Here is a 22,827-nt window from a genome sequence, read left to right on the forward strand (position 1 = left end):
AATAGATAGCTTATCTCCATTTCATTTAACTCTTTTTCTGGAGTTTTGGTCTGTTCTTTCATTTAGGTTATATTTTTTTTGTCTCCTTGTTTTGGCAGCTTCCCTGTGTTTGTTTCTATGTATCAGGTAGAGCTTCTTTGACTCTGTTTTGGTAGTGTGGCTTAATGTAGTAGATGTCCTGTAGGGTCCAGTGGCACAGCCTCCCCTGTCACCCAAGCTGGGTACTCAAGGTGCACCCTTCATGTGGACTAAGTACACCCTTCTCTTTTAGTTCAGCCTTAATTGCTGTTAACAGATCAATGGGAAGGATTTACCCAGGCCAGTCAGCTGCACGGACTGGCTGTGACCACTGACCACCAACCTCTGCCATCTGTGGAGGATCAGCTGTACCGGAGCAGAGTGGTGGTGCTCTGATGTGGTCTGTAGCTATCCACTAAGTGTGCCGGCCCTAGGGTTTCCTGGGTAGTGCAAGCCAAGGTCAGTCCCCTTCTGTGTTTTGCCCAAAGGCACCCTGCCTGAGCTGTAAAGCAATCTGAGTTGACTGCTGCTTATGCTGGGTTTGGAGATTCTGAGGCAAAGCCAATCTGTGAATCTAATCTGGCTGCTGCTAGGGCTCACTAGAGCCAGCTATGGCTTGCTTGATAGGATGTAAGAGCCAAGACCAGCCATTCTTATGGAAAAGCAGCTTGGGTAGGCCCGTAAGTTGGGTGGGGAAGAGCCTCTGGGGGAGCCAGGTTGATGGAGTCTCAGATATGGCACCAGCTTGCTGCCTCTCTGGGGCAAGGTTAATAAAAGGGACAATGGTCTCTGCATGCCTGGGTACCAGACACTTCAGTTTCTTCCTGTACACCACTGGTGCCTTTCAAACTGCTACCCTGGTGCTGGAGCTCAGAGGGAGTGAGTCTGAATAGGTGAGTCCCTGTGTGGGTTCTTTAAGAGGAACTTCTTGGGGCTCCAGAAGTTTCTTCCACTGACTCAATCCCCACGGGTTTTTGCAGCCAGAAGTTGTGGGGACTTACCTTCCTGGCACTAGAATTCTGGGCTGGGGGGCTGGTGTCAGTCTGGGATGCCTCTCTCCTGAGACATCCCTCCCAAATTATTATCCATGTGGGTGTTGAGCCAGCTCATTCCATGTCTGTGCCCCTCCTACCAGTCTAGATGGATGTGGTTTCTTTAATTCTGTAGTTGTCAGACTTCCATCCAGCTCAATTTCTGACATTCCTGACTGATGGTTGTTCTATATTTTAGTTGCATTTTTGATGTGGTTGTACAAAGAGGCAAGCCATACATATCTGCCTATGTCGCCATCTTGACCAGAAGTCAAAGATGTCATTTAGAATCAAAGGACAGATAAAGAGATTCCCAGACACAAGTAGCTAAAGTTCATCATCACCAAACCAATATTATAGGAAATGTTAAAGGGATTCTTTTATGAAGAAAAAAGAAGATAAAAAATGTAAACAATAAAATGGTGATAAATACATTATCTATCAAGAATTACTTTAAGTATAAATGAATTAAATGCTCTAATCAAAAGACATGGGGTGACTTAATGCCTAAGAAAACGAGATCCTTATTTATACTGTCTACCAGAGACTGAATCAGATTGAAAGACACACACAGACAAAAGTAAAGGTATTTCATGAAAATGGAAATGAAAAAAAAAAAACTGAGGTAGCAAATATTATACCAGACAAAATAGACTTTACAGAGGCTGTATAATGAGAGCAAAGAAGGACCCAGCAATTCCACTTCTGGGTATTCATCTGAAAAAACCAAAAAAACTAATTTGAAAATACATATGAACCCATATGTTCATTGCAGCATTATTTACAATAGCCAAGGTATGGAAGCGACCTAAATGTCCATCAATAGATGAATAGATACAGAAGAAGTGGTGCATATATACAATGAAATATGACTCAGGCATCAAAAAGCTTTTCCATCTGCCACAACATGGATGGACCTACAGGGTATTGTGCTGAGTAAAGTAAGTCAGATGAAGAAAGACAAGTACCATATAATTTTATTTATATGTGGAATCTGAAAAACTAAATAAGTGAACAGACTAAAGAGAAACAAATTCATAGATAACAGAGAACATTTTGATAGTTGCCAGATGGGAGGTGGATTGAGGAGATGGGTGAAAAAGGTGGAGGGATTGAGAAGTACCAATGGTAGTTACAGAACCGTCACGGAGATGTGAAGTACGGCATAGGGCATATGGTCAATAATATTGTAGTAACTGTGTATGGTGTCAGATGGACACTCGACTTATTGGGGTGATCACTTCATACATCATGTAAATGTCTAATCACTGTGGTGCGTATCTGAAACTAATATAATATTGCACATTAACCCTAATGGAAAAATAAACATTTATTTTTATAAAAAGGGAACAAAGGCCTCTGTCCTAGTAAAGCTGCCTTTCTGTCAAAGTGATCCAAGCCCTGGGTACCATCCTATGATGTGGAGGGTCATGCCAGCCTTCCTGTTAGGGGAGTGGGGGGTGAGGGGAGACTGGCCCGCAGGGGTGAGGTTACGCTGAGCTGCCCGAGCGGTCCTGCAGCAGCCCTGTGATGTCGACATTTAAGGAAAAGCCCTTCAGAGCTGGCTGGCAGGACTTCAAGGGGCCTTACCCTTAACTTGGACTTGCCTTTTCTTTTTGCCTCGTACTTTTGGAGGGGTGCAGTCACAGCAGACTTCGCGAAGGGCCTTCTGCAAGTTTTCCCCACCTGAGTCCCTTCTCAGGCTGGTTTTACCCTGTCCAGCCAGCTAGCTGTCACTGCCTGCTTTTCTCTAGACCAAGCCAGTGAAAGACCTACTCTCCACATGGAGTTTTAAAAAATATTCAGAAGTGCCCTCAATTCTACTTGGACAGATCTGCACGATATTTTGTCCCTCCCCTCTTCCCACGCAATGGTGTAGGACAGCCTGCTTCTAGGCTCCGGCATGGATTGCCAGCCTTTTCCTCTAGAGCATGATGGTCGAGTCTTGGGCCCGGAGTGTTTGGCCGGCTCTGTCCTCACTTCTGCTGGAGACGTCCTATCGGCTGTTCCTTGTTAGTTACAGCTTTCCAGCCTTTTCTATTATGAATGTGACACCAATGCAGAGAGATACTGATTCAGGGAGTCAGATATTCTCTCCCTCAACTGTCCTGAGACGCTCCAGTTGGGGGGGACTGCGAGGCACCTGTGACATATTCCTCCAAACTGTGCCGCTGCCCCAGGTAACTGCTGAATTATACATGGGTGCCGGCTGTCTGCAGCCTTGCTTTCCGTTGGCGCACAGAGCTCTGTCACAGGAGGAATACACAGGCCCTGAGGGAACTGGGAGCTGTGGGAGGCAGTTACCTTCCACACAGGGGCCCAGGGGCTGAGCTCATAACAAATGGGAAGCAGGTACAGAGTCTGACCTTCCATTTGAATGTTCTTTCTTTGTGCAAAAAAAAAAAAAAAAAAAAAAGCTAAAAGTTTAAATATCAAACTGTTAGGTTTTGAAATAAAGAAAGGCAAGAAACACAGAAAAGTCAGAAGTGCCAAATTTAACATTCTGGTCAGATAAGAATCTGCCTTTCACTCCACCTACATGATTAACTGTCAGCTCCATGATTCGGCATCTTTCTCTTCCTCGTATATTTTCTTCGTTCTTATTGTATTCCACTTATGTTTCCTCATCTCCCTCCAACTAAAAAACAAAACAAAGCAAAACAAAACCAAACCTTCCTTTGTGACAGCAACCGAAAGGCCACCTTACACAGAGTGGGCCCACCAAAGCTATTGATTAGATGAGTACATGACACAGTTGTACCATGAGTTCATTTCCGTGTTTATGGCTAATTTCTGTCGCATATCAAAGAGGCCATCACCACCACATGCCAACTCTGGAAGTGTGACAGGTGGTCGGCAGACCATCTGAAAGCAAGTGGAAGTACCTGACAACAATGGAGGAAAGGAGGCAGGGATGGTGGGATGTTTTTGTTGCTGATTAGTTTTAAGTAGTTAGTTCGTGTATGTAGGTGTAGGACTCCTCAGGCAGTGAGTGGCTAATTCAAACAGCCTCACTTTACCCATTCACATGCTCTCTCTTCACAGTGTTTTTTGACCGTCTGTTACATCTCCAGAATTGGCTGGTGGTGGCCACGTTGATAGGTGTGAGGAAGTCATATATACATGTAAACTGGACACAGTACGCTTGTGGCATTTCCTCATCTAATGAATAGCTGTGGGTCACAGAGGCCAGCTCTGCAATATGCCCAGGCTTAAGGGTGTGTTGAAAGTGTGTGCTTTTGCCGTCTGCCTTGTTGCTACGCGTGATGCTCTCAGAATACCGTCAGAGTTTCTCTTTCTCTGTCAATCTGACAGGCGGTGACGCAGAAGGAGGACGTCTTCAGTGCCCGGAACTCGTGTCTGCATCATGGCGCCTGCCTGTCTCTGGCGCACATTCACGGGGGTCAGTGGCTCTTGTTGAGTATTCATAATTGAGTGATGCAGAGGTTATCTGGAAATGAGACTCTGCAGGGAAAAGTCAGTCCCCACACCAGTCTGAGCCCTTGTGTTGGATTTAGGGTCCCCAAATACCTTAACTCTCACTTACTAGGAACACTGGCCGAACAGCACCCATAGACTCCCACACTGAACCCCAGGAGCCCTGAGCTTAACACACCCGCCATCACCAGCAGCACTCGGCAGGAGCCAGCTGGCAGCCGTCGGGCCCACGGCAGTGGCCCTCTGCCCAGCAGTGACTGCTGTTCCCAAACAAACAAATGGGAGGTGCATTCAAGATAAAGAGAGGGCCTTTTAACAGGACTACTGCCTGGAGTATGTCAAGTACCAGAGCTAACTACTTAAGCCTAATCCCTGCATTAGGAAGAAACTGGTTCAGCCTTTTAAAGCTGTGGCCTCAACCAGAGGCAAGTGTGCCCTCCAGGGGACATGCAGGGACATTTTGGGACATTTTTGGTTGTTACAACTGAGCCAGGTTGCTAGTGAGTAGAGGCCAGGGACATCCTACAGCACAAGAGCAGCGCCACGACAAAGGTGGTCCTGCCCCAAATGTGAGAAACCCCGAATGTTCATGTTGACCTCAAAAGACCAAAATCACATGAAATAAAATGAAACATTGAAAACAGCAAAATCCATGAAGATATGGCAGATTGTTCTTGAAATTATTGTTTAACCTGAAGACTCATTAGTGGATCTGTCGTCATGCCTGTACCCATTGGGGGGCGGTGAAGAGAAAGGCAGGCCCCGTGCATGTTTACTGTGCGGAGTTCCCCGTCACCCAGGGTGACTGCTGACCCAGGAAGACAGGGACAAGTGTGGTCACCACACAACTCCAGGGCCTGGCTCCCAGCCCTATGGCATCCCTGAGCGAAGTCTCAGTGCTGGAGTTCCTTGATGGTTTCTGTTAAGAGTCAAACCAGTGACCCAGCAATGAATGCTGGCATCCCACCTGACTGGCTGGGCAAGCAGTTCTGGAGGAGAAAGTGCCACGTCACCACCGCAGTGGGACTGCAGGACCCTCCCTCAGAGCTGACCAGGACTGACTGCAGCGAGCAGTGCAGGCACAGACAGTCCAGCCCTTGGGACCGCAGTGAGCTCAGGACACAGGGTCAGGAGTAAAGGCTGGAAAAAGAATGCGGAGGTGACTGTGCTGAGAACGCAGGTTCAGCACGGGGTGGGGGAGTCCGCAGGCATACCACACCAGGGACCGGCTTTCTTCCGTCATCAGTGTAACGCCTCGTAGCGACCCAGATTCTGATTGACTGCCACCTCCTGCTCCTTGGCGCAAGGAGAGGGGCTGAGAGGGGCAAAGGTTCTTTTTCTACGGGTTATTCAGGAGCATGGAGTTCCCTTGTTTGCAGATCCAGAAATTGTAATTTGTCTCCAGCCCACTATAAATGAGGCTCACGGGAACTAATTCACCTTAATTGAACTCAAATGTAACCAGAAGGCCAGTGTATTCACCCCAAATCAGAACCCAACTGGTGAATCACACACACCTGCTCTGTCCTCTCTGGAAAGATCTCTGTGTGGACTTCAGTTGTAATCCGAGGGGTGCAGGGGTTGGACTGTCCACACTGTCCTTGGCGGGGGTCTGAGCATCCACACGGGCTTGATGGGCTCGGAGGCCTCATCCTGGTGCCCACAGGGCGTCTGCCTCCTGGGCTGTCCTGGTGCACAGCACCAGCCTCATGCCTAGGACGTTTATGTAAACCACCCCTCTTACTTGGTGGGTTGTTTTCAGATTTATTGATCAGGCTGAAGCTTTTCTGGGATATGATGCAGCACTGAAGATGACTTAGGCCTTCTTGTCCACTCCATGTACAGTTTCATGGCTTTGCTCTCAGGAGCTGTGGCCCTCGTGCCTGGGCTCCTCGCTGTGTACCGGCCGCAGCCATCGCCCTTCCCGGGATGCGACGATGAACCATGAGCCACGTGGGTGCTGGGCAAAAAGCTTGTAAGCACTCGGAGATGGGACTAAATTTGAAGAGGCCATCAAAGAATCATAAACTTGTGCCTTCATCTTAGAAACACTGACTGGTACATCTCGAGCTACTCGTCCCACCTGTTGAGAGCCTAAGGAAGCTTAGTGTGGGTGGAGAACTCATCCCCAGTCAGGCTGTTTGCATTCAGAGGCTTTTTTTTTTAAACCCGTACCAGCTCTGTGACTGCAAGTGATTATTCATCCACCTTTCTGACCTTCAGTCTCATCCTTACTTACAAAATCCAGATACTGCGATATGTACCTCATGGGACCATTGAGAAGATACTTGAAAGCGTCTGACCCATAGTGTTCAATATATGTTTCATTACTGTTTATTATCACTCTACAAAGGCCGTAGTTCCCATAATCAACATGGAATGTTTAGATCCTTGTTCCTTAAGAGGAAGAAAAAAGAGAAAGGACGGGTTAAGTTTCGATGTATGAAGTCTTAAACCAGGAATAAACATCAAGGATTCAATGTTGCTAGAGCACAAAAGAAATCCAGACCTTTTATTGGTTAATAACCACAGTAACAAAGGTGATTATTTTCAGAAAATTGGCCTCAGGTTTAATGCCAGATGGAAAGGATTTGGCTGTATAAAGTAACAGAAGAAAAATAATAAGAATTCATTTAGTGGCAACAATTGCAAATCTTGGGAGTGTTTGGAAAGAGAGAGTCCATGGGAAACGAGGAGGTCTGTCAGATAGGGTGGGCTCTCGGGGTAGGTGCGTTGTGCACACAGAACCCAGGCAGAATGTGGGCAGCGCGCCATTGCGTCCCAGCAGCATGTGACCCCCCAGAAGAGGCCTGGCAGGAAGGGGGTTGTGGTGGGTGGGGGGAAGAAGCAGGGGAGCCCCTTCATCTTCTGGGTCTGCCTGATGTTGTCGCCTTTGGAGACATTGGAAGGAGAGCACAGGAGGGAGGAGAAGGATCAGCCTGTGAATGCACAGACCTTTACGTCACCCCAGATGAAATGAGCTCGGGATCTAGCCACTTTTATTAGGAACAAATGGGGAAAGGCCTCCGGCATCAGTATTCATGTGTCACCTGAGGACTCGGGGAAAACAGGGTTTGAAATAAAAATGTTAAGCAGTCTCTAGTGGTTTCTGAAGTGGGATGTGACCATTACAATGATAAATTGTTATTTTCTTATGATACACATTTTTATCTTGCCCTAGAAATAGCAGTTCTGAGGCATGGAGCTGTCTGAACCCCTAAGGGTGTACCAATTCCTCAACTAAGCACTTTTATTAAATAAATTACATCCCACCATCCTCCAGCTCCGTGCAGAACTGTCTCTTGTGGTTTTTTTTCCTCCTTGCAAAGCTTGTGACTAGAGCTCATTATGCTCAGGAAGTCTCTCTTTTGGCTCTTAATAAAGGGACCAATAACTGAGAGTGCTCACATTACAAGCAGGTTGCAATTATAATTAGAATATATAAATAGTGTGGATTTCTGCCTATTGGAGGATTAATTTCAGACTCCTTTCAGGGATGTTTTATTTCCAAATAGGACTTTGTTAATAAAAACCGGTTGTGTGTGTAATCAGAGCATCATTTCTGTGTCTGATCCATGAGCGCTTGTTCCAGTGTTCTTCGGGGGATCAGCACCTTCCTCCCCATCATTAATGGGACCCTATGTTCTTTACACAAACCACACGCACCCTGATTTCATTTCAGTTTGGCATCTACCTTCTGGGAAATTCGGGGAATGTACTTACCACCTCCTTGAATGTGCATTACATTATGCGAGCTCAGGAAAACACGATACCTAACGTCATCCAGAAGTCCTGTGTAAGTCTGCGTACTTCTCTTACATTCAGCTACAGAAGTCCCCAGAGACCTGTGTCCTCCCAGCCAGAAGGGCGAACCTGACCTCCAGGGTGGAACCAGAGGTCGCAAGTCCACCGCCTTGTTCTTTGAATAACAGGTCCTGCACTGTTTTGCTGCTGGAAGGGGAGCTCTGGCTGGTGGGGTAGGAGGGCGCTGGCTGTGACAACCCGGGTGCTCTCCTCCCCCGCCCATTGGCACCCCCCGCTGGGGGCGCCTATCTTTAGAGCAGTCCCAGTTCCCTGAGGAGGTGGTCTGCAGGGCCGGAGGAGCTGTCCCTGTTGCTGACCTTTCTCTTTATCTGGCATCCCATAAATTTGTGGGTGGCAGAAGCAGACAAGGGGGTCTAGAGGGCCAAGAATCTCACAGACCAGCACCTTAGAGGCCCCAACGTTGGGGAGGAATGGTCTGGCTTTGTTTTCTCTGTCTGGGTCACGAGGACAAACTTCAGGCCCCTCCACTCCTGAGAGCAGTGCAGTCACTGGGTCCCTCGTTCCGAGGGCTCGGGCAGTGGAGAGGCGTCCTCTGGAAATGCAGGAGGTGGCAACTTTCAGGAGAAAAGGAAGTGAGAACTGACTCCCACTGGCACTTTCATAATACTCCCCAAGGGAGAGAGGAGGGTGGAGGCCAATGGAAATCTGAGGGAGGCGCCTGGTGAGGTGGGAAGGGCTAAGTAGGAGTGTGAGGGTCCTTCGTGCTAATACAGATGATGGCTCTGGAAAAGAAAAAGGAAAAAATTTGACTGAACTTCGCAGCCTGGGAACCCTTGGGAGAGCCTGCCCTGGGCCACATTGGGTTTAATTTTGTGCCTCATCCGCAAATGCACACAGGAAAAAAGGAAGTTCTACAAGGCAGACTGCCCAGCATCGTACCACACTCGGCCCAGATGCTAATGCAATGCTACTCATCTTCTGGGTCTCAAATGATAGCAGACGACTGTGGTGACACCTGCTGTCCCCATTGACTGAGTGTTTCCTCCATGCCAGGGCCACACTGAGCACGTGGGTCTTGCCGTTTTTCTCCACAACATCACAAAGCCTGTTGGGGAAACCGAGGCTCAGAGGAGAACAATTGCGTAGATCCCATACAAGTAAGTATGGTGTTGGGACTTGACCCAGGGCTGGCGAGCCCCAAAGCTTTGCTCAGAAGGCTTTTTAGGCATCAGACTTTGAGGAAGCCTGCCCACACCAGTTCACCAGGGCTTTCCTTCCTACACATGAGCACAGAGGAGTGGGAATCCCAGTGTTCTCGAACTTCCCAAGGGTTTTCTTTGTGTATTTATTCAACACATACTTTTCTGTATTAAAATTGGCCTGTACTGCTTTTCATGACTCTTACTGGGTTTGTCCCTGAATAACACTTCTTATTTTTCCTGTCTCACGGGCTTTCTGTGAGGATTAAGTGAACAGACATGTGTGGAGGCACTGGAGCCTTAGAATCACGGGACAGCTAACTCATAGCCTGTGAGAAACGCCATGGCCGAGCGCTGCCTGAGGCCCCACTGAGGCATTGAGGAAAGGACCGCTGTCTGCCCAGTTTCCATCTGAGGAAGCTGAGGCACAGAGAGGCTAAAGAAGTTGCCAAGCATCACCCGGCAGGAGGATTCTCATCCCAACAGATGACTGTCCTCTGCCCAGCTTGCAGGGCCCCTAAGAGCCTGTCCGACCTGACCTGGTAGCTCAGCATCGCCAAGGAGGCAAGAAAAGTCAGCCCTCCTTACTTTAAAGCTTATTTGTGCCTCTTGTTTTCCACTGTGTGGTTGAAAACTCTGCCTTATATGATGTGCAGTCCACACTGACTTCACAGCTCCTGGAGCCCAGGTGGTTTCAAAATAGGGTTAATCAGCTCTCAAGTTGGCAGGCAGGAGTAACACAGAAAGTCAGAAAGGAGCAATTTGTATGGTGTAACTCTACATTGTGTGTTTTCTGTTAAGAATAAGACCTTCTGAACTGAATGAAAGCAGAAGCAGAGAATCTCTGTTTCTATCACAGCAATTCTTGGTGTGATTTGATATAAAAAACACGATCCCATATCTCAGGCGCTAAAGTTAAACATATCTGTGATACACGTACACTTAAATTCAGGTTTTAAAGGACAACATGTTCTAATCTCACAAAACATTTAAAAAATAACCTTTGAGTTCACATGAGCCACCCACACAAAAACCAAAATGAACTACAGAAAAAACATAGAAAAAGCAACTGTCTGTTGGTGACCAGATTTCTTTCAGTTCTTTGAGTATTTTGTCTATAAATATCTGTATGTTTCAAATGTGACCATTTTCTTCAAGGTGCCTTCTGGCATGTTCTCACTTCAAGTGTGTTTTAAAAACAAGAATTAAATGTGTAAATCATGGGAACTATTGAGTTTTGGGAGGGGAGATCTTTGATACACATGCTTTTTAGATACCAAAAGTGTCAAAATTAAGCATTAAGATGATGTATTCTTTCTTCAGTGCATCTGTTAATCTTTTATGAAATCTGGAGTTTGATAAATCACCGGAGATAAAAACATCATTTTTAACCTAGCGTAGATCCCAAGTGTCAGGAGGAAAAATCGTGCTGTGTCTCCTGTGCGTGAATTTGCCTCTCTCTCAGCTTATGAGTTATGGGATTTTATTTGCAGAGAAAACATAATGCTCTATTAACTTGAAAATGATGGCTTTTACTCAGAAATGTGAGAACAGAAAAGAAAAAAAAAACATTCAAGCCTCTGAGAGGTAATTGTTTAGCAAGGGTTGAGATACGCCTGACGTGGCACGGGGCAGTGCATGGGGAAGTGATTGCGAGATAATGAAAACCGGGGTTCTCATCAGTACTCACCTTCCTTTACTGACACTTGGCACCCCTCGTCTTGCGTGTCAAAGTGTGAATTCTGAAAATCCGGTGGGGAAATTTCACATAACATCGATGTAATTAGGGATTGATGAAGCTATTTATTGTGATTTTTTTTTCCTGAAAACTCACTCAAATTCTCTTTTAAGTGGCAGCCTGATGAGCTGGGTGATGTGGAATGAGTGAGGGAGGATCCCATCATGCGAGGGTGGTAGCCTCCCTGTACATGAGAAGAATGTGGGTCCAGAGAGGAGGTCCGGGGGCCTGCACCCTCATCTCTTCCGGAGTGAACAGCCACATTTGCCACGTTTGCCACAGGCTGAAAGGACTCTACCCGTGAGTCGGTGATAAGTGTGCTCATCTCCTGTAGTCATGCTTGACCTGAGCCAAAGGTCACAGGAGGCTCCCCTTCAGAACCAGCTTTGTAGGAAAGAACCAGAGAAGGAAGATGAGATGTGCAGGCGATGCTCAGGCTTGGAGAGGGGGAAGCCACTGTCCTCCCAGGCCCAGACACTGCAGACAGGGTTTGGCTCCTCCCAGGGCTGCCCCCTCCCCTCCGGGACCACTCACATCTGGAACTTGGCAGCCAGTCATCCACATCTCTCTCCCGGGGCTCAGATGCGGACAAGAGCTTCCAAGGTGTCAGTGAGACCCCCTTGCTGCTCCATCCCAGGGCCTGGCCAAACTGGCATTTTGCCCATCTGAATCGCGTGTCCCTGTTCATCCCCACTGCCCCTCTGTGGGCAGGGCCCTTACAAATGTCAATGGAGTGAGCGAAGATACTTAGTTGCTGGCAAAATTTTTAGTACCTCTTATTTGCAAGACTTTGGGCTAAGATGATATAGGATGCTTTTCGATGTAGCAGAGGGAGTAAGATGTGAATACAAGGGCCCTCGTGCTAGTGGGATGTGAGGAGCCGCGAGAGGTGCAGGCGCTGCGGACGTCGCAGGACTCTGATGTGCCTTTATAGAAGGCCTCTCGGGTTGGCCTTGAAGTAGGAATAGGATCCCAGATGTAGAAGTGTGCAGTGCATTCTGGGAGAAGCTATACAGTGTGGACAAAGCTGAACATGACAAAGTGAAAGGCTTGTTCAGGGACTGCCTAGGCCCCTGTTCTACCAAAGGGGAAGTGTTTGGGGAGGGGCAGGAAACAACAGTGGGCTGGGAGGATGGCAGGTGTGCAGGACGCTTCCTTACAGAGCATGGCCTTTGCTGGGTGGACAGTAGGAAGCTGTGAAGAGGCTTCACAGCCAGGCTCCATGAGGGAAATTCTCCTGACCCAAGGGCCACGCTGCATTAGAGAAAGAGACCCTGGGTAGGGTGGAAGGGAGGGGGGAGGCCAAGTGAGTGTGGCCAGCAAGAGAGAGGATGAGGATCTGCGCGGAGATGGCTGCAGTGGGACTGAAAGGAGGGTCAGCACTGGAGAAGCAGGGTTCCCCTTGCCATCCTGGAGGAGGCTAAGCCTGTGGAAGTGCTAAGTTTCCAGTACTCGGGCAGAAAGACTTAGTTACGGAGAACCAGACTACGTCTGCAGGAAAAGAGGCTCCCTCTAAGCTCCCACTGTGCTCTAGACGTGGTCATGGAGCATAGAGTGTGGCACATGCCACGTCCTGCGGGCTCTCTGCAATGAACTTTGTGAGCCAGAAGGAGGAACAGGCCAGCAGCCAGAGGAGCTGGCTGGGGGACAGCGCCTGGGCTCCCCACCCTTTCATCACATCCTGATGGGCTGGAGCCTAGAACCTCACAACTGCCAGTTGTCAAGAAGCTACAGGTCCTGCTCCCCCTCTGTGCTGATTCTGAAAAGAAAGCAAGAGTTCTTCCTGCAAAGATGAAGCCCTCCTCTTGTTCGCTCTCTCTCTTTCAACATTTCCCTGTTGTGTGAAGAAGAGGTGGGTGGGGGACTTCAGAAGCCTGGAGTGACAGTTCTGCAAAATAAGCTGAGGGCATTGCTGCCACACAGAGGAGAGAAGAGGGCTGAGGGACAGCCACCGCCAAAGTCCACCTTAGGCCACAGAATAAGCAGAGGGTCCCAGCCAGGATCCTGGGACGTAGGCACAGGTGAGCCTGACCCTTGGGGCTTGCAGGGGTAAGTCAGCCCAAGCCAGAGATGTGGGACCCGCTGCCCTGGTGCCAGGAAAGCCCCAGCATTGGAGGACACTGCTCCCAGAGCACAGCGCCAGTCCCTGGTGCTCAGCTGTCCCATTCCTCCAGGTGGGACCTTCCGCGTAGGGGCAGGGTCGGCCTCCACGTTGCTGCTGCCCCTAAGTGGAGACTGGTTCCTCATCTTCCCTGGAGGTATGTGAGGTGAAGGCCTTGTTCTCTGCCAGACTGAACATTTTCCAGGGACAAAGGAAGGGCCTGGCTCTGAGGAGGTTTGGTCCAGCCTGTATATTAGCATCCGGTCTTCAGTCTCTGGCACGAGCCTGCCCTGCTCCGTGTAGGGCAAGAGGAGAGAGCAAGCTTACAAGGTGTTGGAGAAAATACACTCCATTTTCCTGTGTGGGCAAATGCGGCTTCACGGGCAGGTTCGAATTTAGAATTCTCAGGCTCCTGGAAGGGCGTGGACTCTGCAGCAGGGGGATGAGCCTCCCCAGCTCACTCGCTCTCTCCCACCACAGGTCCACCCCACACTGTGTGCATCCTGCAGCATAGACGCCCAAGACCTGTTTATCCCCACTAACACCAGAAGGAGGAGCACGTTTCCAGGGAAGGGGCTCAGGCTAAATGCGCTGGGGAAGCGTGCCCTAGTGAGCCCTGGGCATCTAGAGAAGTGGGGTGTGGGCTCCAGGTGGACACTGCCCATGACCTTTGGGAAAGGCTTCAGCTGGAGGGACGCCAGAGCAGGGCTCGCTAAAGCTTGGCACCTGGGGTGAGACCCCCTATTTCCCAGGATCCTGTCCCAGGAATTGAGAGAAGCTGAAAGAATATTCTGAGACAGGATTTCAGAGTGCCTTGTGCCATGTGTCCGCTATTTCCAACCTTACCAGCTGCATGTCAAAGAGAGGACAAGCATGATGGTGCGTTTGGTTTCTCTTAACCATCCCCTCCCCCCCAATCATTTGCATCAACACGTCATAATGAAAGCTATTCTGGGTACAACTATTTCCTTGTGTTTGACGTCTTTCCATGTTACAAAGTCCTGTGTCCCTTTCAGAAGTGGCAGCAGGAGACATGGGTTGGGGGGCTGTTGTGCATAAATGATATACTGGCCACTGCAGCTCATGTTCAGCGTGGGGACACACCATCTAGAAATATGTCGTTCTCCCTGTATTGTGAGGCCGGTCTTTTGTTACATGAGGTGAAATGGCTGAACCAAGGAGAACGAGCCTCAGACAGGTGCAAGCCTCTGTGACTCTACTGAAGTAAATGGCACTTGGATACTTAAGAGCAGTTAACACAATTGGTATTGAATCAAGAAAATGATTTCAGCCAGAGTCTTTAAGGAGACGCCTGCCAGGTGGGGCCTGGTTCTGTGGGAGCTTGTTCTGTGGCACCCCTCACTCTCACCAGACAGCAGCCCTTGAATCAGCAACAAAGGCAGAGCAGATACCACAAATGCTTTCATTTTGAGTGTTTTTTTCCTATTTAAGTCGGTGAGGGAAGAGGGAGCGGGGAGTGAAATGTCAGCCGGGTCGCAGTGAACACGGCAGCTCAGGTGAAATAGCCGTGCAGGCCTGGCTCAGAGGAGCTGCCGCCAGTGTCTGTGCCCCTCTCCTTGGGGGCTCAGTGAGACTGGAGCAGGTGGCGGAGGGGTCAACTGCTCTTGGCATCAGAGTGTGTGTCACACTAACACCCAAGGCGAGGGGAGAGCCAAGAGATTGGGGTGCCCTGCCTCTGCCCTCCAGTTGGGAGGTTGACTTTTATTGTTAGTGCAGAAAGGGCAAGAGGTGCTTGCCCCGTGAACTCAGCCCCTGATGAAGGGGAGACACCAACTTTGGGGCCCAATCCCACAAAACACTGTGGTCCAGTTCCATAAAACTGGGTTGTGACTGTGGGCATTTTGGATGTGACAGACATAAGACAAAGTCCAAACCAAGATACAGGCTGTCTTCTGGAGCCCACAGTCCCACCCCTGAGAGAAGGGCAGCATCTGCACCTAAATACTAAAGAACAATTTAAAAAAGAAAAACCCAGTGTGTGCCAGTCACACCGAGACATCAACAGGAAGAAATCAGGTTGACAGGGAAGGTTAGAGAAAACTTCTTAAAGGTACACAGGACCGGGTGCAGATGCCATGCCAGCAACTGCTCACGGGCGAACAGCCTTCCCATCTCTCCACACTCCAACTTCGAGAAGCAGGCCCCAGTCTGCACAGGAGATTGATGAGGAAACTGAGGCTCAGTGAGAGGACGTGCAGCTGGTAGTGGCAGATGATGATTTCAAGTCCAGCCCATCTGACTCTGGGCGTGTGCTGGTGACCACTGAACCAGCTGAGCTCAAGAGAGGGGTGGGATTTGAGCTGATGGGAAGGTAACAGGGAAGGGATTGTTGGACTGAGGACTGAGTCATGGAGTAAGGATAGTGAGGATCCACCAGAGAGGGTGGTTTGCACCAGAGAGGAGGGGCTGAGACCGGAGATGTGGGGAAAGGCGTGTGGATGCCGTCAGTGCCAGACTTTTCATAGTGGCAGCAGTGGGCGAGGTGGTGGGAGAGGGAGGCTGGGCATCAAGGTTGGCATCAAGTTAGCAGGACTGAAAGTGGCACCTGTGCTGTGGAGATGGGGTGCACCCTAAGACGTTGGGCAAGAACAGTCAGCGGGCTTGGGGGTGTGAGGGAAGCAGACCTGGAGGCTGGTGGATGAGAGCACCACAGAAATGAGAAAATTGGGAAAGGGTGGGCTAGGCTGGGAAGCCAACTGGTTTGGATTAGAGGTACAGAGTTCAAGGTAGCAACTGCTCGACTGGGTGCCACATTTTTTGCGAAACTAGACGTTTCAGAGTGGAGTCCAGTCATGGGCAGCTGGAAGCATAGAGGTGGGGTCACCAGAGAGGGGTGAGGGAAGGGTGAGAATCTAGCAGTCAAGTAATAGATTTCCATGGCCAGTCACAGCACAAACCTTCACAAAATAGAAGAGCCACTTTCTAAAGATCATCCAAAAAATGTTCAGATTATTTTTCTCTCTGACAATAGAGTTCAGTATTTTGTCACACCAAATGATGCCACATGAAAAGTCCAAAGGCAGGGCTGGTTTGTTCCCAGGGGGTGAAGGCCAACACATTTGCAGCATACAGCAGAGCCCAGGCTCTTATATCATGCTCCAAGTTTTTCTTGAGCCCCTTTTTTGGGTGAAGAATTGTGTTTTGGTTCTTAAGTCTTTTTAAAATTTTAATATATTTTATTGATTATGCTATTACAGTTGTCTCATTTTCTTCTCCCCTTTATTCCCCTCTGCCCTGTACCTCCTTCCCACCATCATTCCCCCACCTTAGTTCATGTCCATGGGTCATACATGTAAGTTCTTTGGCTTCTCCATTTCCCATACTATTCTTAACCTCCCCTTGTCTATTTTCTACCTACCGTTTATGCTACTTATTCCCTGTACCTTTCCCCCATTCTCTCCCCAACCCCTCCCCACTGATAACCCTCCATGTGACCTCTATTTCTATGAATTTGTTCCTGTTCTAGTTGTTTGCTTAGTTTGTTTTTGTTTTTTATTTTTAGGTTTGGTTGTTGATAGTTGTGAGTTTGTTTTAATTTTACTGTTCATAGTTTTGATCATCTTTTTTTTCGTAGATAAGTCTCTTTAACATTTCATATAATAATGGCTTGGTGATGATGAACTTCTTGAACTTGACCTTATCTGAGAAGCACTTTATCTGCCCTTCCATTCTAAATGAAAGCTTTCCTGGAGAGAGTAATCTTGGATGTAGGTCCTTGCCTTTCATGACTTGGAATACTCCTTTCCAGTCCCTTCTTGCTTGTAAGGTTTCTTTGGAAAAATCAGCTGATAGTCTTATGGGAACTCCTTTTTGGGTAATTGTCTCCTTTTCTCTTGCTGCTTTTAAGATTCACTTCTTATCTTTAATCTTGGGTATTAATTATGATGTGCCTTGGTGTGTTCCTCCTTGAGTCCATCTTGTTTGGGACTCTCTGGGCTTCCTGGACTTCCTGGAAGTCTATGTCTTTTGCTAGGTTGGGGAAGTTCTTCATTATGTTTTCAAGTAAGTTTTCAATTTCTTGGTCTTCCTCTTCTCCTTCTGGCACACCTATGATTCAGATGTTGGAACATTTAAAGCTGTCCTGGAAGTTCCTAAGCCTCTCCTCATTTTTTTGAATTCTTGTTTCTTCATTCTGTTCTGGTTGAATGTTTATTTCTTCCTTCTGCTCCAAACCATTGATTTGAGTCCCAGTTTCCTTCCCATACTGTTGGTTCCCTGTATATTTTCCTTTATTTTGCCTTGCATAGCCTTCACTTTTTCCTCTATTTTGTGACCGTACACAACCATTTCTGTGAGCTTCCTGATTACCAGTGTTTTGAACTGTGCATCTGATAGGCTGGCTATCTCTTCAATGCTTAGTTGTATTTTTTCTGGAGCTTTGATCTGTTCTTTCATTTGGGCCATATTTTTGTCTCAGTGGGCCTGTTATGTAGTAAGGGGTGGAGCCTGAGGTGTTCGCCAGGGTGGGGCAACCCACATCACTTGGTTGTGGTGCTAAATGGGGGGGGGTCTGAGAGGGAACAATGACGCTTTCTCAGCCCTCAGCTGGCTTTCAGTCACTTCCTCCGCTACCCACAAGCAAGTTTAGCCCTTCTGGTGCTGATTCCCGGGTGGGTGGGTTTGTATACATTCTAGGATCCTGTGGGTCTCTCCAAAAAACTCCCCTGTGAGGCTGGGAGTTTCTCCTGCTGACTCAACCCTCAAAGTTTTTTTTCAGTCAGAGGTTTTTAGGCTTTATTTCCCTGGGCTGGGACCCTGGGTTGTGTGGTTGTTCCTTCTGGCTTATCATCATGCAAATGTGGGACCACCCAGTCTGCCAGCCACCGCCTCGCCCCCCTCGGTCCTCCCCTCTCTGCCTTGCCATGAGTCCTCTCTGCCCTGGCTGCCTGTCTCGGCCCCTCCTACTGTCTGGATTAATGTTTCTTCTTTAACTCCTTGGTTGTCGGACTTCCATACAGTTCGATTTTCTGGCAGTTCTGGTTATTTTTTGTTTTTAAATTTTTTGTTGTCCTTCTTTTAGTTGTGAGAGGAGGCAAAGTGTGTCTACCTACACCTCCATCTTGGCTGGAAGTCCTCTTTTTAAAGTTTTTAATTGTTTAAAATTTTAAGATTCTATGTAATTAATACTGGCTTTAGCCAGTTGGTGGTTGGATGGGCATATACATGTAACATTGGCCATGTTGATCCCAAGCACATTTTGACTGGATAAGAAGAAAAGTTTAGCCCTGACAGGTGTGCCTCAGAGGGTTGTATGCCCTCCCACAAACAGAAAGGTTGCAGGTTCAATTCCCGGTCTGGACACATTCCTGGGTTGTGGGCCAGGTCCCCATTTGGGAGCATGTAAGAGGCACCAGATCTCGATGTTTCTCTGGCACATCAATGTTTCTCTCCCTCTCTTCCCCCTCCCTTTCTATCTCTCTAAAGATAATAAATAAAATATTTTTTTTAAAAGAGGAAAATCTTAGACTTGGATGAAATACTCAGCACAAGATACAGTTAAGACTCAGCAGCGTAATTTAGTCATAGATGAAAACTGTCTAAAGAGTTGTATTTTGTAGGCAATACATAAAAAATGACCCAGACAATGCTTAATGAATGAAAATTCATTGCTGCTGACACACTTCTCATTAAAATATCTGCATTTGTAAACATGACATCCAGACATTCCTGGGGTCAGAACAGTGGACTGAGAGTATCCCTCCGTTGTGAGTGAGGCTGGGTCTAGCTCTGCCTGCCTTCGTGGGCCCTGTGGAATTGGGCTGGACCTTGGGCAGTTAATGGCTTTGAGTGATTGGATGGGCAGGTCTGCCGGGTTCCAGGGAGCAGACAGCTTTTCTGTGTCCAAAGATGAGAGGTAGGGCTGCGCTCGGCAGACAGCAGTGAAAGGTTATGACAGGTGAAGAGTGAACAGCAGCTTTGAGTCTGGAAATACGAGGCTCGTCTATATGGGTCGACTATGTTAAAACCTTAGTGCCTGTCAAAAGAAGTGGACTTAAATCTGAGGGTGGCAGGGACACATGGGAGCATTTTTGAGTGAAACAATACAGTCAAGACAGTATGGAAGGAAGGCAGCCCGTGGTCTGCTTATTTAGACCAAAATAAAAAGGAGTGCTCACATGAGTGGCCTTTGATGAGAATGGGTCGCTTATATGAAGGAGGGGAATATAAATGTGTATGAATTATCTAGGTTAATATTGTTAGAGCTTTCATGGCCAGTTTAGGTGGATTGTTAACATACAATTTTTGCAAGCTTTCCTGAGTTTGTCTTCGCCATCCTAGAAGGATGGCTGGGGAAATGTGACCTAAATATTTGGGGAATGAGAGTTTGTTTGAGTCAACACGGGGGGCCGTACACCAAGAGAAGACTTAAAGCCGTGGGAATTGTGGTCAAAGACTGAGCCAGGAAATTGAGCACTGCTGGGTTTACAAAGGCAGGTGCAGTCCTCTAGGTGGAGTTGGTAGGAAATGGGGATATTGTGTGGCCTTTGGGGGACAGCATGGGACATATGGTGGCTGAACCCAGGACTTTCCAGGAGTTTAGGATGGAGCTCAGCTGACGATAATGCCCCCATGCTGATACGGTGGAGAAGCCATTGTGCGCTGGCCCTGGCCCAGTCAGGGGACAGGTGGGCGCTCTATCATGTCACCAAGGAAAGACTGTGTTCCTTTCAACAGCAGAGGTGCTCAGAGCTGAAGGGTGGCCTCTCACCCTCTCTATTTTCTTCCTTCCCGTTACTTTAGAGCAGCTCTCCCTGGCAGTGAAGCATTGTCCTGACCAACAGGACCAGACTCTGTTAACGAAGGTAGGTTATCACATGATGTCTTGATTTCCTTAAAGGCCGTAGCATTTTTACTGCCCTGAGGAGAGCTTCATTTTTATAAGCAGGAGTAAATTTATCATCTCTGAATTTTGTGCTCGGCGGGGATAAACTTGTCATCGGCGGGTAGGAGCGGTGCTGGTTAATGAGCACAACCGTGTCTGTGGAGCTCCTAAAAGTGACAGGAGAGTGGGTGTCAGCCACTCGCGGGGAATCTATTAATTCTCCAGAGGGCTCAGTTGGTTCTAGTTAAGCTTCTTTGACAGAGTCTTGATTCTTTCAGCAGATTTATGAGGCTTGGCCAAATTCCATGACTCTTACTGTACTTGTTAATTAAGACAAAGGATTCCATACATTCAGTGTCTGACACAGCCTCACTTTTCGTCACAGTGGGGAATGCTGCACAAATGAGCCTGTACATATTCACCACCGGAAAGGGCATCTTAGGTCACAGACTCCTTGACTCCGAGTGGAAGACAGACTTCTTTTTCTCTTGGTAACACTGGTTTTATTTCCTTCTGAATGACCAAGAAGCACAGGTGGGATGTAACCTATATTTCGGCTAAGCATACAGGTGAGCCAAAGTGTCGGAAACCTGGCCAGCAACCAACATGCATGTAAGTTAAACTTTGTCTTTGAGGCAGAAAACAGTGCCTCCCAACAAATCACAAAGGCACACAAGTGCTTTCCACTCATGGCTAAGACTCCTGTTTTTACCTAGAAACTGTGCTTAGCTTGACCACATACATTTCCATGGTCACTTTATTTCCTGTGCCCTCAGGAAACCATGTGTACCAGGAATTCCGTTTCTTTACCTAAACACCATGCCAGGTGTCCTCTGACTTTAGAAATGAGTGGAAAAAATAGGGTGTTACTCTAAGGGATTTTCAGCTCATTTGCCTAAGATGTGATATTTCTGGTCTGTCTTTTTTTTTTTTTTTCTTGCTTTCAGTGATGTTAATCTTATAATACAGAAGTGCTGATACCAAATCTGTTGGGTTCATCTGGGAGACCTGGTATAAGACACCAACTTTGAATGGCATAAATCGAGGCACATAAGCTCCTCTTGGTATTTTGAGAGTTTCTACACTTAGCTCTGGTTCCCCAGGATCTCTTAGCCAGATACAGCATTATTTCAGAGGCTTTGAAGCAGCAGTTGAGCCCCGGACACTCACCTCATTGCCCTGTCAGTATTCAGGGTGACAGGGACACAGAGCCTGTGGCGTCCTTCTTCCTGTTCTGTCCAGCATTGTCTCCTGCCATCTGCCCTTTCTTGCTTCTCTCTTGTCCTTCTCCTGCTGCCTGTCTCTCCCCCATTTTCCTGTCTTCACTGTGCTTGTGGGTGCTGACCTGTGTGCTGCTTGGACGGCTGGGAGCCCGCAGGGAGGGTGCACGGGCGTCTCAGGGGCCATGTTGGGTAGAAAGGGCAGAGTGGGGGCTGGTGTTGGGGGACCAGACCTCCAGGCTTGCGTGTAACCATCTGGAATGTGCTTGTCTGCAGTGACAATCAGTGTTCGTGCTCCCTGTGTTGGTTTCTGCAGACTGTGAGACTGTGGCAAACGAGGAAAGTGTCTGTGGGTGTTTTCTCAATATTTGCAGATATTTGAACAGGCATCATCAAAGCAGTTTCACTGAGCAAAAATGTGTGCGCGGTTCACAGATACTGAAACTATTTTGTGATTTCTTTTTTTTCAGGAGATCGAGGCTTTTAATGTCATATGTTGGAGAGTGCCGTGTGAGTGTGACAGTGGTGTGCGGATTCCTGTAGCTGTTATGTGGGAGAACGTGTTCGGGGTGTCAGGAGAGCACTGGGGCTACAATCAGCCTGCAGTTGTATGCGTGCTTACTCAGGTGAGCTATTCACTTTGCAGATCGCCTGCAAGCACATTTAAATTGGTGCCTCATTGGGTGAAAGTGCTTGCAGGCAAACAATGCTGATCTGGATCAAATATGATGTTTTCGAAAATGGTATTTTGCAAGCAAACTGTTGATCCTTACATTGTCAGAGGTAATTGAGGCCTGAGGACAGGCTTTCGTTCTGACCTATGAGGGTACGCTCTATATGGTCTGCAGAGAAATTGCAAAAGGTGAACATGAAGCTGTGCCTCCTGTTGAGTCGAGGTCAGATACCCCTGGAAAACCACACTCACAGTCTGAGACTTTGGAGATGGCAGAAGTAGGAGCCTCATCTGGTGACCAGGGAGAGCAGGGAGGGAGAGAAGTGACTGTATCATCACACCTCGAGTTGGTGGGCCGGGGAGCTGGGACCAGAGGGTCTCTGGACCCTCAGGCTGGTTTCTTCCTGGGACCTCCACCCAGGTAACCATATGCACCCACTCCCCGCCACACTAGGGCCATACAGGTGGTAAGACAGTGATGAAACCACAGGTGCACTGTTGTGGCTGCCAGCTCATGGAGTTCCTCTCGGCTCACTGTCAATTACACCTGGTTGCAGTGATGCCGCGGACAGGAGAGAGCTCACCTCTCCATGACTTAGTTTACCCATCTCCACGTAGAGGTCAAGGCTGTTACCAACTCCGGACTCTCCCGCCTGCAGCCCTGTGAAGGGTCTAGGAAAGAGGTGCTGAGGGGCGAAACTACTGTCCTCAGCGTTTGCCTTCCAGTGAGAGCCCGCTACTATTTGAACCATACAGAAGATTCAGATTTTACAAATTACTTATTTGACCCCATTTACTTC

At 48.1% G+C, this 22,827-nt stretch overlaps 1 protein-coding gene across 1 annotated transcript in view; it reads left to right on the top strand.

Moving 5' to 3' along the window:
- Positions 1–22,827, top strand: part of ACOXL (acyl-CoA oxidase like) — a 270,737-nt gene that overhangs the window by 209,510 nt on the left and 38,400 nt on the right. Inside the window, 2 exon segments of the mRNA XM_053924460.1 lie at positions 4,365–4,449; positions 20,041–20,114. Of these exon segments, the coding sequence (XP_053780435.1) occupies positions 4,365–4,449; positions 20,041–20,114 (159 nt within the window).

The sequence above is a fragment of the Desmodus rotundus genome, chromosome 5 (assembly GCF_022682495.2).
Source record: "Desmodus rotundus isolate HL8 chromosome 5, HLdesRot8A.1, whole genome shotgun sequence".
NCBI classification, from domain to species: Eukaryota; Metazoa; Chordata; class Mammalia; order Chiroptera; family Phyllostomidae; genus Desmodus; species Desmodus rotundus.